This window comes from Malus domestica, chromosome 08 (assembly GCF_042453785.1).
Source record: "Malus domestica chromosome 08, GDT2T_hap1".
NCBI lineage: Eukaryota > Viridiplantae > Streptophyta > Magnoliopsida > Rosales > Rosaceae > Malus > Malus domestica.
The window spans coordinates 11,029,404-11,046,317 of record NC_091668.1 but is presented as its reverse complement, the minus strand read 5'-3'; the positions used below and the strand labels follow the sequence as shown (position 1 = coordinate 11,046,317).

The window sequence follows — 16,914 nt, the reverse complement described above, 5'->3', positions numbered from 1 at the left end:
TATAATTCTGACATCACTATACCCCACTTGGTTTTTTTCACTCATTGCTTGTGAAGCGCCATAACAAAAAAAATATTAAGAAAGAGATTCTTCCTTAAGAGCTTCTCCAGTACTAGAAATGCATCTTTTTAAGTGTGAATAAGCCAAGATCACCTACAACAAATACATGAAGACCCAAACAACACATACCAAACAAATATCCACCAATCAACAAGTAAACACATTATTTGTGCAAAGATGATAGCATACAAACACCTGATGGTAAAATCTCCTCTTTCTAGCTTTGCTCCCATTTTTAAACGCCATTTAATATAACTGCTTTTTTGTTAGCTCCCTCCCCTTTGTATTAGACCAAATATGCAAAGCACATGTTTCAGGACCACAATCTATGAAATCTTGAAGCAAGAGAGAATAATTCATTAAAAAAAACCAAGAGACCCCATATACACACTCCATTCGACTTTTAAAGCTGAAAATAACAGACAAAGCAACCCGTTCACATATTGAACAAACTGAAAAAGGAAAAATGAAGACTTAATTGTACATTGGAGGATGCCCACCGTCTCTTACCATGACACTCATCTAAGATACCTTCGATATTTTGTAGCAATTTGTTGATTCCCAAGTCAATTATTCATATATTTTCTCATATTCTAACCCTAATGTGGGTCCAGCCCATGATGAAGGACATTAAAAGTCCAGCCCATTATAATGGATGCTAGAAAATTCTAGCATTTTATATAAGCAAATCAAATGCCAAGGAACTAGAAAAATCTGGAAAGTTCTAACTGTTTGAATAATATTGAGGTTGTCATGCAAGCCAAGTCGGTGGGCTTGTGTATAAGTCGGCAAAACTCAATTATAAATAGGGGTGCATGTATGTATCATGAGGTGTGAAACCGAAGTACGAGTGTTCCACTCCAAGAGTGAGGGTTATAAGAGTTGTTCCACTTCAAGTTTGAAAGTGAGAGTGTTCCATTACACATTGTGTGTGTGAAGCTTAGTGTGAAAGAAAGTGTTGTTATACTTTCTTGTATCCATCAAGCCTTGTCTTTGGCTTGGTAATACTACTCTTGTTGTACTCATCTTTTTCATATAATGAAGATTGATCTTTATTTTGTGGACGTAGGCATAAATTGCCGAACCACATAAATTCTTGGTGTCCATTTTCTACTTTACCTTATGCATTCTCTATCTTGTAGTACGGACATTCCTAACAAATGGTATCAGAACCAGGTTGGCTCGTACTACGAGATGGAAGGAAGTGGCACTATGATCAAACTCACTAACTTCAAATGGGTAACATGGAAGCCAAGGATAGAGGACATTCTCTATTGCAAGGATCTGCATTAGCCAATTAAAGGAGATGCCGCTAAGCCCGAGAGTATGTCCGATGTTGAGTGGAAGAAGATGAATCACAAGGCTATTAGCACAATTAGACAATGGGTGGATGATAGTTTTTTACACCATGTGTCTAATGAAACCAATGCTCGCAAGTTTTGGACGAAGCTTAAGTCCTTGTTCGAGAAGAAGACCCCAGCCAAGAAAGCCTTCTTGATTAAAGAGCTCATCAATGTAAAGTACAAGGATGGTTTAAGTGTAGTAAAACACTTGAATAATTTCCAGAATATCATCAACCAGTTGGCTACAATGAAAATGACGATCGAGGACGAGCGACAAGCGCTCTTGTTACTTGGATTCTTGCCAGACAGTTAGGAGACCTTTGTGGTGAGTATAAGTAACTCTGCTTCTAATGGTGTTCTTTGTGGTAAGTATAAGTAACTCTGCTTCTAATGGTGTTCTTACTTTTGATAATGTTAAAAATAGCATGCTCAATGAATAAACAAGGAGAAAGACTTCTGACACAGATAGCAGCCAAGTATTTGTCACAGAGAACCACGGAATAAGCAAGAGTAGAGGGCCAAGAGGTCATGTCAGGAGTCCTAGCCGATCCAAGTCAAGGTTCAGGGGTACATGCCACCATTGTTGTAAAGAATGCCATATGAAGAAAATTTGTCGAGTTTGGAAGAGAGAGCAAAGGGAAGGAAACAATCAGAAGAAAGATGATACTAGCAATACCACCGCTGTCATATGTGGTGATATACCAGAAATATTGTCTGTTGGTGAATGTCTGCATATGGGCAACTCTGACAGAGACATTGAATGGATCTTTGACAATAGAGCTTCCTTCCATGCTACGTCCAAATGGGAGTTCTTCAGTACATATAAAGAAGGTGACTTTGGCATAGTGAAGATGGGGAATGAAAGCTATTCCAAAATTCTTGGAATTGGTGATATCTTCCTAAGAATTAATCTCAGCTGCCAATTGATGTTGAAAGATGTGAGACATATTCCTGATATACGTCTTAATCTGATATCCATCGATACCCTTGATTAACAAGGATATTATCACCATATTGGCGAAGGAAAATTAAAGCTTACTAAGGCTTAATAGTGGTAGCAAGAGCACGACTTTGTTGTACGTTGTACCGGTCAAATGCCAAGGCTTTGAAAGGTGAGTTGAATGCTGTGAATGAGTCATCTCTAGACTTGTGGCATAAGAGGCTAGGCCACATGAGTGAGAAAGGCCTACATGTTTTGGCAAAGAAGTCTCACATTCCCTTTGCCAAAGGTACGTCGTTAAACTAAGAAGAATTAGTTTTTCTGTTCCATCTACAAAGAAAGGAAATTTGTTAGATCTTGTTTATTCAGATGTGTATGGTCCCATGGAAGTCGAGTCACTTGGAAGAAATAAATATTTTGTTACTTATATTGATAATGCTTCACGAAAGGTCTGGGTGTTTTTGTTAAAATCCAAATACCAGGTGTTTCAGACATTCCAGGAGTTCCATACCATGGTGGAGAGGGAAACTAGGAAACCTCTTAAGTGCCTTCGTAGCGACAACGGCGGGGAGTACACATCTCACCAGTTTAGAGAGTATTGTGTGAAACATGGCATACGTCATGAGAAGACAGTTCCTGGAACTCCACAACATAACGGTGTTACTGAAAGAATGAACCGAACCATCATGGAGAAAGTCAACTGTATGTTGAGGACTGTAAAGTTATCTAAGCAGTTCTGGGGTGAAGTTGTAAAGACAGCCTGCTATTTGATCAACCAATCTCCATCAGTACCATTAGGTCTTGATGTTCCAGAGAGAGTATGGACTGGTAATGATAGATGTGCCAGACCATGAGATTGTTGATCAGGAGGAGCCTAGTCAAGAAGAGCAGATTCAAGGAGAACCCAATCAGGGGGAGCCTTCAGCCCCGCAAGAAAATGAAGATCACGTTAGAAGATCTAGCAGAAGTTGAAGACCGTTTACCAAGTATTCTTCATCAGAGTATATCATGTTGACTAATTATGGAGAGCCCGAAACTTATGAGGAGGCCAAAGCTCATAACGACAGTGATAAATGGATGAAGGCAATGGAGTCAGAGATGGATTCCTTATTAAAGAATGATACCTATGAGCTAGTGGAGCTTCCAAAGGGAAGAAAAGCATTGGAAAACAAGTGGGTGTTCAAATTCAAAAGGGACAACAACATGACAAGGTACAAGGCTCGTTTGGTTGTCAAAGGTTTTGGTCAAAAGAAATGAGTTGACTTTGATGAGATTTTCTCACCGATGGTGAAGATGACTTCCTTTCGTGTTATCCTTGGTATAACAGCAAGCATGGATCTTGAGCTCAAGCAATTAGACGTTAAAACTGCATTTCTCCATATAAACTTAGAAGAGGGGATATATATGAAGCAACCTAAAGGCTTTAAAGTCAAAGGTAAAGAAACTTTGGTGTGCAAGCTCAAGAAAATCTTATATGGTCTTAAGCAGGCTCCAAGACAGTGGAATAAGAAGTTCAACTCATTCATGGTGAGTAATGGGTACAAGAGAACTCATGCTGACTCTTGTGTCTATATCAAACAATTTTCTGGAGGTAAATTCATCATTTTATTGCTTTATGTTGATGACATGTTGATTGTCGGTCAAGATGCTTCTATGATTAAAAAGCTCAAAGAAGAGTTATCTAAGTCTTTTGACATGAAGGACTTAGGGCCAGCCAAGCAGATTTTGGGCATAGAGATAATTCGTGACAGAAAATCCAAGAAGTTATAGCTGTCACAAGAAAAGTATATTGGACGGGTGCTTGAAAGGTTCAACATGAAAGCAGCCAAACCGGTAAGCTCACCTTGAGTCAATCATATCAAGTTGAGCAAAGAGTCGTGTCCAAAAACATATGAAGAAAATGAGAAAATGGCAGTTGTTCCCTACTCTTCAACGGTATAAAGTATCATGTATGCAATGGTGTGCACACGGCCAGATATTGCTCATGCAGTAGGCGCGGTGAGCAAGTTTCTCTCTAATCCAGGGAAAGACCCTTGGGAAGCTGTTAAGTGGATTCTCAGATATTTGAAGGGGACTTCTAAGATGTGCTTATGCTTTGGTGGTTCCAAACCAATCTTGGAATGATCTACAGATGTTGACATAGGAGGTAACCCGGGTGGTAGAAAATCTACATCTGGGTACTTGTTTACTTTTACAAGGGGAGCCGTGTCTTGGCAATCCAAGTTGCTTTGTCCACAACCGAGGCTGAATACATAGCCGCTACAGAAGCATGCAAGGAATTGTTGTGGCTGAAGCGGTTTCTCCAAGAGTTAGGTTTGAAGCAAAATGATTATGGCATTTATTGTGATAATCAGAGTGCTCTGGATTTGAGCAAGAACACTACATATCATTCACGCACTAAGCACATTGATATTCGTTATCATTGGATTAGAGAAGCTATCGAGAACAAGTTACTACAACTGAAAAAGATTCATACCGATAATAATTCATCAAACATGTTGACAAAGGTAGTCACAAAATCAAAGTTGGAATTCTGCATTAAGGCTGCTGGGATGGACTCCAGGTAACTTGGAGTCATGATCGGAATTCCTCCCTCATAGACTGGAGGGGGAGATTGTTGGGTCCAGCCCATGATGAATGACATTAAAAGTCCAGCCCATTATAAAGGATGGATGCTAGAAAATTCTAGCATTTTTTATAAGCAAATCAAATGCCAAGGAACTAGAAAAATCTAGTCCAAATATGCATGTCGGTGGAGTGCATTCATAAGCTAGAAAGTTCTAGCTGTTTGAATAATATTGAGGTTGTCATGGAAGCCAAGTCAGTGGGCTTGTGTATAAGTCGGCAAAACTCAATTATAAATAGGGGTGCATGTGTGTATCATGAGGTGTGAAACCGAAATACGAGTGTTCCACTCCAAGAGTGAGGGTTATAAGAGTTGTTCCACTTCAAGTTTGAGAGTGAGAGTGTTCCATTACACATTGTGTGTGTGAAGCTTAGTGTGAGAGAAAGTGTTGTTATACTTTCTTGTATCCATCAAGCCTTGTCTTTGGCTTGGTAAGACAACTCTTGTTGTACTCATCTTTTTCATATAGTGAAAATTGATCCTTGTTTTGTGAACGTAGGCATAAATTGCCGAACCATATAAATTCTTGGTGTCCATTTTCTACTTTACCTTGTGCATTCTCTATCTTGTAGTACCGACATTCCTAACACTTAAGATGCCCAATTCCTCATACGTTCTCTATGGTGCTCGCCTTCCAATATATCTAGCAGCGATTAGGTTCGGTTGTGGTGCATAATTACATTTTTTTCCTCAAACAATTGGCATGTGCCATGTACATGACCAAATTGGATAGAAATTCTCAAATCTAATGTCAGAAGATAAATTGAAAATTATAAAAGTTCAGGGGGTAATCGGTTAAATTTAAAGTACAGGGATGAAATTGATAGTTCCTTAAGTTTAGGGAAAATCGGCAAATACCTCACTGTAGGAGTTTTCACTCGTTACTCCATAAAATTGATCATCTTTCTTAAACATTTTGATGCGGATCAGGAAGCGCTCACATCAACAATAATACAATGAACAAATAACAAAAGTGGATAAAACGCAAGGAATCGTTGTCGTTATTATTAATTCAAAAGTCATCCTTAACTCTAGTTACATAATGCTGTAATAGAAAAAATGACATAGTGTTCTAGAAAATTAAAATACATTGGGAACGTACTTAATTTCTTTGTCGTATTAGTAATTATGAAAAATAAAATAAAAAACATAAGTTAATACATAATAAGAAATATAATCACTCAATTTTTCTGCATCAGATTTGTTTTCTGCATCAGATTTGCATGGCGCAAGAGGCTTCCCGCACAACCCTTTGTTTCCTGCATAATATATTTTCAGAAAGTTACTACACAGTACACATCCAAAAACTAATGAAAATCTCAATTGACAAAGTTTTGATACAACTAATGATTTTATCTTTTTATCGATTAGCAGGGTGCATTTAAACTTGAGAATTTTTTCAACATTAAAAAGAAAAGTATTACTAAACGAAGCACTAACCGCAGGTTATTAATTTGCTTACCCACAAAAACGCTTGCATCGAAATTGCTTAGGCTTGCCGGTATAGGACCCTCGAGCCGATTGTATGACACATTCATAGTCTTCCATGCATTTGGATTTTGTGGAAAATTTGGTAGTTTCCCACTGAATTGGTTTCCCCGAATATCCATTTCCACAATCTTAGTCAATGCAGCCAGCGAGTTTGGTATTTTACCCATGAATTCATTCCCATCCAGATAAATTTTCTTCAAGGAATTCATGCCAACAAAAAAATTATCTGGGATTTCACCATTGAATTGATTGTACGACAAGTAAACTGATGTAAGTGAACTAAGTTTGTTCACACTAGGGATAGGACCTTCAAAGCTATTGTTCATGAAGCTTACGGTTTTCAGGGCAGACAAATCCATAAGTGTGTCTATATCGATTATCCCCAGGAGACCCATGTTTGTTAAAGCCAACCCGAACACATTGCCGTCGCCATCACAAAGCAAACCTGCCCAGAGGTTGTGTGTACCGTTGCAGGGAGCTGTGGCGTTAGTCCAGTTGTCCAAAGCACTGTCGTTGGATAGAAATGACTTGAACTTGTGGAGGGTGGTTGGCTCGGTCGGATCTGAAGACGAAGCAACGTATGATACTACTAAGAAAATTAGCATGAAAAGCCAGTGATGGTGATCATATGATGCTTTGTGAATATGTGCCATCATAAAAATTAGGGTTTTTTCGTTTGGAAGCTAGGGTTTGATAGAAGAAGAAGAATGGAGGGATGGAAAATATGGGATTAGGTTAAGTGGATTTGATGACAGAAATAGAGTAGGGGAAGATGTAAAGGTAGAAATAAAAGATTTGGGGGTGCAAGAATGACAAGGTTCATTGTTCCCTGTGAGGGATTATGAGCTGGGTTGAAAGCCAGCATTAATATTTTAATTAAAAGATTTGGATTTGATTTTCTTGGCAATATTAAATTAAAGGGAACTTTAACGAAAAGCATCCGGTACTGTTCACTTTAACGAAAAACCACATTTTTACACTAAAAAGTCAATCCTGGTACTATTCACTTTACCCTTTATTTTGTCCTTATCATTAAAACTCAAAGTTTTCAAGCCCTTTTCATTAGTTTTCCTTAAATTAAACGGTTTTGTTTATTATTTGGCTTTAGCTTTGTGCGTGCTGTTGTTGAGTTTCTGTTTTGTTCTTGTTAATGGTGTTGGGGAAGTGTTTCATTCCGTTAATTGCAATTTCACCATTGTATTAGCCATCGACCGGAGTATTTTTTAAGGAAAACTAATGAAAATGACTTGAAAGCATTGGGTTTTAAAGATAAGGACAAAATAAATGGTAAAGTGAATAGTATCATGATTGACTTTTTAGTGTAAAAATGTGGTTTTTCGTTAAAATGAACAGTACCAGGAGTTTTTCGTTAAAGTTTCCTCTTTTTTATTGTGTGACCAAATCATCATCCCGATTTAACATGGATTCTCACTAATTATTTGCGAAAATTTTGGTTCTTGTTCCTGGTATTGAACATAATTGATTTAAAGATTTGGATTGAAAGATAAAATATTAAATTTTAATATTAGTTAAAAAATTTAATCATGATAACTGTTTATCACCAATTCAATGATTGTTTGCGTAACATTTTTCCGTTTCGATAATTATTCGTCATTCCTTTTGTCATTAGTTTAGGACTATTATGGCTGTAATTATTATAGGGCTGTTATGGTTGTAATATTTGTATAAATGTTGTACTGCTACACGTTTGGTGATTAAGAAATAATTATTTTTTACACGGTATCAGAGCCGAGATAAAGATGATCTATATCCCATTCTCCCGTCTTCGTTTCCCTCTTCTGGTTTTAAACAAGCTCTAGCTTCCATTGTTGTTCCATCTCTCTCTGGCATCGTCGTCTTGGCCATCTATCCGATCACGTTCCACGCAAATTAGTTTCTCAACATGGGGCTCGTCTTTCTTTATCTTCCAATAAATGTAGCCAGTGTGCACTAGCTAAGTCAATTCGTCTTCCTTTTTTTGTCTCATGATCATAGTGCAAGTACTCCATTTGAATTAATACATTCCAATGTTTGAATGTCACATGTTCTGTCTGTTCCTGGTTTCGCTATTATGTACTTTTTAATGATGATTTTACTGGTTACACTTGGATCCTTCCACTGTGACAAAAATATGAAAATTTCTCTCATTTCTCTCTATTTGTTGCTTATGTGGAAACCAAATTTTCCTTATCTCTTAAACAATTCTAAAGTGACGGGGGCAAAGAATTTGATAATTTGGATGTTCAAACAATTTTGTAACGCTAAGGGCATTTTACATCATTACTCTTGCCCACATACACCCTCAACAAAATGGCCTTGCTAAACGCAAACACCGTCATACAGCTGATATAGGTCGTACTCTCCTCCTCACAGCTCAAGTCCCGCTCAATTTAAGGCCTGAAGCCCTTTGTACTGCTGTTCATTTAATCAATCATCTTCCAACCTCTGTCATCCAATGGGTTTCTCCATTTTTCAAATTATATGGCAAACATCCTGATTATTCCCTTCTCCGGACCTTTGGCTGTGCTTGATTTCCATACCTTGGATATTGTACAATTAATGAATTACAACCTCGTTCTTTAGCTTGTATTTTTGTAGGGTACAATGATCACTACCGAGGCTACCGGTGTCTCCATAATCCCTTTGGTCGTCTGTACACATCTCGTCATGTTGTGTCTCATAAGGACTCATTTCCGTGTGATGATGCTGCTTTTCCTACGCCCACTGTACCAGAATTTGCATTTGTTCTCGTTGGGCTTCCACGCCTTCACTCACACAGTGGACCTGCCCCACCTCTTATAGCCACCAGCCCAAGTTCGGATCTCCATCCAAGTACTCCCATGTCCCCCACATCAGTTGTAACCGCTCCTCCCCCACACCACTGCTCCTGCAGCCGAGTCCAATCTAGGAGCCGCACAACCTGTCGCTGCCGAGATTGTTCCAGGCGCTGACCTTGCTGCTGCACCACCTACTCCAGAATCTACTTTTGTTGTCACTTATCCCCTTGTTGTCACTAAATCGGTTTTTGTGGCCGAGCCTACTCCTTCCTCCATCTCTAGTCGCACCTGTCCAATTCGTACGTGTTCTCGGTCTGGCATCTTCAAACCAAACCCCAAATATCAGTCAAACTTATATGTTCGCTATCTGATTCCTCTGGCTCTCATGGCCACAGTTGACACTGAAATGGAACCCAGATGTTACACATAGGCGTCTAAATCTCCTAATTGGCAACAGGCCATGCTTGAAGAGTTCAATGCTCTTCTTCAACAGGGCACTTGGTCTCTTGTTCCTCCTTCTCCTCGACATAACACACTGGGATGCAATGGGTTTTCAAGGTAAAAAGGAGGTCTGATGGCTCCGTTGAAAGATACAAAGCACGTTTTGTTGCTAAAGGATTTCATCAACAGCCTGGGGTTGATTATTTTGATACGTTCAGTCCTGTCGTCAAGCTGACCACTATTCAAATAGTTCTGAGTATTGTTGTTTCTTGTAGCTGGGTAATTGGTCAGCTTGATGTAAAGAACGCAGTCAGGAGAAGTCTATATGTTGCAGCCCCCTGGTTTCACTAACTCTCTTCGTTCCAATCATGTTCGTTAGATTCATAAGGCGATTTATGGTCTGAACAAGCCCCCCCCCCCCCCCCGGCGTGTGGTTCCAGTTCAGTTCCTTTCTTGTTCGTGTTGGTTTCTTACAAAGTTGATTTGATTCGTCAATGTTTGTGTATCAGGATGGTGCTAATATGATGATTTTACTACTTTATGTTGATGAAAGTGTGCTTACGAGTGGTAATCCATCTCATATTTCAGCATTTATCAACTCTCTTGTGTGGATTTGAAGTTAAAGATTTGGGGCCTCTCAATTATTTTCTTGGCATGGAAGTGGCTCAGTTATCTGATTCTGTTTGCCTTACTCAAAATAAATATACTGTTGATCTCCACAAGAAAAGTAATCTTCTGGAATGCAAGCCGGTTTCGACTCCCATGGCCTCACGAACTTCTGCTTCACGCACTGATATAAACAAAACACTATAAAGAGAATATTCATTGGAGGGAGGTATAAATAGGCCAAACAACAACTTTAGGAAAAATGATTGGAATACATCTCTTGCTGATCCTACGTCATATCGTCAACTTGTGGGTGCTCTTCAATATCTCACAATTACTCGCCCAGACATAGCCTATGTGAATGTTTCTCAATTTATGAGTTCTCCCAGTGATACACACTTTGAAGTTATGAAACACATTCTCCATTATCTAGAAGGCACCCTTGGTCAAGGTTTATTAATTACTTCGTCACTCCACTCAGTCTTCCATTCTCATAGCTTACTTGGATGCTGATTGGGCAGGATGTCCAGACACATGTCGATCGACTACTAGATACTTTTTTTTTTTTTTTGCCCAATCTCATTTCTTGGAGTGTCGCATTGTCTCTCAGTCCAGTGCTGAGACTGAATATAGTACTCTTGCGTATGCTTGTGCTGATACTGTTTGGATTCAAGGTCTTTTACATGAACTTTAGTTCACTCTCTCTCGGCTAGTTGTTCTTAATTGTGACAATCTTATTGCCACTTACATGGCGGTCAATTCCGTTTTCATTCTTGAATCAAACGCATTGGAACCGATTATCATTTTGTTTTGAGAACGAGTTGCAAATGGCAGTCATCGAGTCCAATTTATTCCTTTTACCCACCAACTCGCGAATGTTTTTACCAAAAGACTTCCCTCAGATCGATTTCATCGTCTAATTTCCAAACTTGTCTTCTCACCGACGTCAAGTTTACGGGGGAGCGTTAGGGATGTAAACACGGAAATTCCTGAAACAAACGAGACAAGAACACGTGTACAAAATAATATTTTGTATTAATGATTTAGGGGTTACAATCTCTCTTAAATTTGATCATCTGATTCGATCCCCGTAAGGTGTTGATTTGTGGATTGTGATGCCGATCCAAGGGCCGTCGAGGCTTGATCTTGGATGAACGGTTAGAAGTTTCTTCAAGGGGCATTTTGGGCTTGATCTTGAAAATTGATGGATGAACGGATCTTCAAGGGCTTTTGGGCTTGATCTTGAAGAACTGTTGATAAACGGATCTTCCAGGGGCCTTTGGGGCTTGATCTTAATGAACAGTTGATGGATGAATCTTCAAGGGCTTTTGGGCTTGATCTTGAAGAACAGTTGTATGTGTGGATTTGTTGATGTTGTTGATCCAAAAGGTCATTGGGGCTTGATCTTAGGATGAACGGATGATGAACGATGAACACTTTCTTCAAGGGTCGTCAGGGCTTGATCTTGAATTGGTGGAAGTTCCTCCAAAGGGTCGTTGGGGCTTGATCTTGAAGGTTGGGTTGACGAAGAACGAAGAGAGCTTTCTTGATCCTTCAGGATTTGCTTGGGAGCTTTGGAGTTTCAAAGCTTCAAGGTTTTGGTGTGAGGTGAATTGGTTATGAATTGGTCCTCACTAAAATGAATGAAATGGCTTCTATTTATAGAATTTTCAAAAGCCTAATTTTGAATATAATATTCAGATGAAATAAATCATTTCTGCCAGGTGTTGACACGTGTCTTGTTTGATGAATTTTCCGATTTATTTTGATTTTTCGTTTAGTCACACGCTACGTGTAAAATTTATATGACACGTGAGCATTGAAATTGTAACTATTGGTCAACATTTATTTCACCAAAATTTTGATGTCTACAAATGCCCCCACTTCAAGGCGCGTCATATACATGTGCTTGTCACGTGTAGGAGATGCGTTTTGAAGTCCCTTAGTGTAGATGTCGATCCAATGGTCATCGAGGCTTGATCTTGAATTGGGCTGGAGATTTCTTCAAGGGCCGTTGAGGCTTGATCTTGAATTGGCTAGATATTTCTTCAAGGGCCGTTGAGGCTTGATCTTGAATTGAGGATTTGACGTTTCTTCAAGGGCCATTGAGGCTTGATCTTGAACTCGGTTAGAGGATTTTCTGGCTTCCTCCAATTGTTGACTTTCCATAGCTTATTCTTGCACTGGGTTGGAGGATTTTTAGCTTCCTCCAATTGTTGACTTTTCATAGCTTATTCTTGAACTGGGTTTGAGGATTTTCTGGTTTCCTTCGAATGTCTAAACTTACTTTTTTTTTTTATGTGGAGCTGGATTTGATTAAAAGGTGATGGACACTTGATTTTGAATCGTACTTGTGATTTCTTCAAGGGCCGTCAAGGCTTGATCTTGACTTGGGCTGGAAGCTTCTTCAAGGGCCATTGATACTTCATCTTGAATGTTGATTCGAACACATGGAAAGTAGGCATGAGGTGAAAGTGATGGCATGTTTCTTTGTTCAATCTTTCTAATTCACACTTAAGCAGTTTTGGTCAACGGTATGATCTTCAACAGTGGTGGGCTCTTCTTCCAGTTGGTGACTTGATCTTTAAGGATTTGATTCAAGGGTGGTGAATCGGCACGTGCAGCTCACAACACCTAGCGAGTCGACCTAAGAACTTGAGGGTCAAAATAAGTCCACCATACCCAGAGTGATCGCAACCCTGATGATATGAGATACTTTTGATTTTGAAGAAGTAGCGGATGAATCAGCACGTGCTTTGTTGTGCTTGTCTACACATGCTTCAATGTATCATTTTCCCTTACCTTATCTGTTCTTCAGGCAGATGTGGTATCTTCTCTGGAAGCATAAGATGTTGAAACAATGGGTACTTCGAGAGCAGTGCTAGGTAAGCAATCAGGGAAGAGTTCCAGGTAGTCGGTTCCTGACTGGGAGTTTGACTTCAAGTTCTGACTGATGGCTCTCCTTCTTCTTGACCTGCAGGTAAGAACAAGGACAAAGACAAGGACAGAGAGAAAGCATGATATGAAATACTCTTGCTTTCAAAGAAGTGGTGGTGATTTGACAGTGTTGCACAGCGAGGCTTTGCTTTTCGGCGATAGTGCTGTCAATATGTTGTTGAAGCTTCTCAAGTTCTTGGCTTCAATTCAGACTCCTTCTGCTGGGTTGGTTGATTGTGCAGGGAAGAGTGTCATGTTATAGTGATCTGTTACAGCTTACCATGCTGCATTATTCTCTGCTTGTTTCTTCTGTACTATTTATCCCCGATGTAGGAGTGGAATGCCAACCTTTGCATTTAAATGATCCTTCAGAGCACTACTTCTCAGCGGCGATGAGCACTCGAGAGCAATGTCAGGTAAGCAACTAGGCAAAGGTTCTAGGCAATCAGTTCCAGATCGGAAGTTTGAGTGGAGATTTCGACATATTGTTTTCTTTATCCTTGTCTTTGCAGGTAAGAACAAGGGTAAAGAAAAGGATAGGGAGATTGCATGATATGAGATACTCTTGCTTTCTACCCTGGTGATATGAGATACTTTTGCTTTGGTGTCATTTTTTGCGGAGGTATTCTCAGAGAGGAAAAAAACTGAGCATTTCAAGAGGCTCTGCTAGGAGTGTACTCTCGGAGGTGAGGAATGGTTGGGCATTTTGCCAGGTCTACCTTGCTATGGACGACAAAGGTCGACATATATAGGAATTTCTCAACAGCCAGTAGTGGCACTATTCCTTTACTTTTGTCAGCAACCGTTGGGTAATTGAAACAGTAAGATTCACTCGTTTTCGACTTTGTCAGAAATCTTTAACAAAGTTGCTCGTGCTTTCTGCAAAGTTGAGGTTGCGTGTGAAGGGTGCTGACAAGTCTGGAAAAGTCGATCTTTTGAAATTTGGAGATTAGCCCGTGGTTTCTGAGTAGGCACGGCTTTTGAGAAAGGGTCGGCCCTTCTATTTCTAAGCAAGCGCTTCTTCGATTTTTGAACCGGTGGCCTTGTTGCCTCTTTGATTTCTGAACAAACGACCCGGCTTTTGAAATTCAGGGAGAGGTACCTCTTTGGTTTCTGAATGACCACATTGCCTCTTCGATTTCTGGCCCTGTTGCCTCTTCTTTTTATAGAGGCATGAATCGTGTTCAAAAACACACTTAGAGAGTTGCTACCTGTTAGGAATTTCCCTCATTTTGTATTTCTAAGAATTTGACTTACACGACCTCTTCTTCTTTCATCATTTTTGCAAATGGCTTGCACATCTGATCGTCGTCTTGATTTGAATGTTGGGGAAGATGTCGATATGTCTTCTCCAGACAACATATGGAGCCCGTCCTTCTTATCTGCCACAGTTCCTCTTACAGTTGGGGACTCTGTGATGAAGAATGACATAACCGCTACGATGGTAACTAGAAATCTTCTCACCCCTAAGGACAATAGGATCCTTTCCAAGCGGTCTGATGAGCTGGCTGTTCAGGAATCTCTGGCTTTCAGTGTTCAGTGTGCGGGTTCTGTATCAAATATGGGCCAACGCCTTCTTGCTCGAACTCGTCAAGTCGAGTTACTGATGGCTGAGGTGGCGAGTCTCAAGCAAGAGATTAAAGGGCTTAAGCATGAAAACAGATAGTTACACATGCTTGCCAATAGTTACTCAACGAGCATGAAAAGAAAGCTCGACCAGCTGCAAGAATCTAAGGTCGGATTCAGAGTGACCATCGGACGTTTGTGGCTTTACTCCAAAGGCATTTACTGCCTTCGTCCTCCACAGCTCTACCAAGTGTTGAGGCTCCAAACAGTCAATTCCCGCCGCCTCTTCTTCCTAAAGTTCCACCGAGTGATGAGGCGTCACCTGAGCAATGAAGACTCCCTCTTGTTTGTTGCTCTTTTTTTCTTTTCTTTTTTTGTCTCATGTAAAATGTACATTTATGTAAATTTTTTAAGAAATCAATAAATGAGGCTTTTTTCATTATATATATATATATATATATATATATTTTCTTTTCTTGTCTTGCACATGGTGGCAAATGCATCATCCATATATATATATATATATATATATATATATATATATATATATATATATATATTCTTTTCTTTTCTTGCACATGGTGCAAGATGCACCATCCATTTTTTTTTTTTTTCCTTTCTTTTCTTGCACATGGTGGTGCTAATCCACCAAGATTCTACTATTTCTTCTTCTTTCCAGACTGGTTTGTCCCCTTTCATTTTTTTTATATATATTCCCCACATGGTGCAAGGAGGAAATGCAGGGGAGCTTAGAGCAGCAAGAGGCAAGAGGCGGAGGAGGTCTTCGTGCATCTTCTGAAGTCCCAGGGCTTGGAGCGTGTCAAGATCTTCAATTCCAAACCAGCTGTGTTCCGGCGTTGAGGTCACCGTCGATCTCCCCAACGAGCTCCTCTTTACCCAGCGATAGCACCATCTATGAGCCTAAAGACTCCTCGTTCATTTTTGCCCAGCGAGAGCGTAGAAGATGAGGCTGTAGATTTTCTTGTGGTGCAACTGGAATAAAACCAGAGACCACTAAATCAGCTTTGATGGAGGTCAGCCACTCCACTTCCGTTTTCAAGATTGAAGCCCGAGGCGTCATAGTCGTCTCCGAATACTTCGCCAATGAAGCGAGACGATCAATTGTTAAAACATCTGCCTGAATAGCCTCACAGTCCAGAAGAACCTTTCAAATGAAAAGGCGGGGCGCTTGAATCTCAAAAGTGAGACAAAGAATGAAGAGTAACGAATGAGAGCACAAAAAGGTCTTATGCAGAGCTGGAGCAGCGGCTGCACTTCACGCGTTTTTTGTTGCTTCGTCGCTGCATGGAAGCCTTTGCACGCCGCTGCATGAAATGAAAGGCGGAGGAGCTTGGAAGAGGTCAAAATCTTCAATTCTAACCCGGCTGTGTTCCGGCATCAAGGTCACCATCGACCTCCCCAACAAGCTACTCTCTACCCAGCAAGAGCCTCGCCAAAGATCTCTACCCATCAAGAGCTCAACCAACCGTCAATTAACATCGACGTCAAAAGCCCAGCCACGAACTTCATTGTCTTGCAAGCTTCAGGGAGCCGACCGTCATCACTACTTGCTTCGACTTCAGCCTCGCTTTCTCAGTCACTGGCTCCACTAGCTCTGCCACTTCGGTCAGCCCATACTCGCCGTCGGGCTCTTCCGCTTCAACCACGGTTTGATGCTCCTGTACTAGTTGTAGAAATTCATCATATCTGCTACCAGGCCCTTGATTATAGACGTGTGTGGTAGCGGTGTGATCATCGAGATGCCTGCCTCTGATGGCACTATCTTCATTAAGTATGCCAAGCCGTTACAGCTGCTGGATGTTCATGGCGTAGGAGTCACATATCGCTTCTTGGCAGGATCGCTGAAATGTGAGGTTTTCGTTGAAAATAGGATTTAGAAGGATGAAACGACATGGTTTTGAGCACACGACTGAATCCATCCCCTTGCAGCCTGTCATGGCGCTCTGCTCGTAACCACACTTGCTCATCACCTTTGCTTCTTTTGTTGGGTGATCTCACCAACAACAAAGCCTTGAACTACAATCATAGGATGTGAATCATGGGGGGAACAGCTAACCTAAGTAGGATGACCCTTCGATGAGCTCCACTTTTCCGGCATCTTGCCAT

At 40.4% G+C, this 16,914-nt stretch overlaps 1 protein-coding gene across 1 annotated transcript; it reads right to left on the bottom strand.

Annotated features, from left to right (window-relative positions):
* Nucleotides 1-5,981: 5,981 nt before the first annotated feature.
* Nucleotides 5,982-7,113, bottom strand: LOC103441327 (pollen receptor-like kinase 5). The gene is made up of 3 exons (XM_008380009.3): nucleotides 6,432-7,113; nucleotides 6,131-6,228; nucleotides 5,982-6,014 (listed from the first exon to the last, which is right to left on the bottom strand). Exons 1-3 carry the CDS (start codon nucleotides 7,111-7,113, stop codon nucleotides 5,982-5,984), a joined length of 813 nt encoding a protein of 270 aa, XP_008378231.3.
* Nucleotides 7,114-16,914: the final 9,801 nt, after the last annotated feature.

What these genes read in the sequence shown, in the direction of transcription:
- LOC103441327 (XM_008380009.3), bottom strand. Translation starts at nt 7,113, where the DNA reads ATGGCACATATTCACAAAGCATCATATGATCACCATCACTGGCTTTTC. An exon ending in CGATGCAAGCGTTTTTGTGG is followed by an intron (nt 6,229 to 6,431) that starts GTAAGCAAATTA and finishes TATATTATGCAG; the next exon opens with GAAACAAAGGGTTGTGCGGG. An exon ending in GTGATTATATTTCTTATTAT is followed by an intron (nt 6,015 to 6,130) that starts GTATTAACTTAT and finishes TTTCTATTACAG; the next exon opens with CATTATGTAACTAGAGTTAA.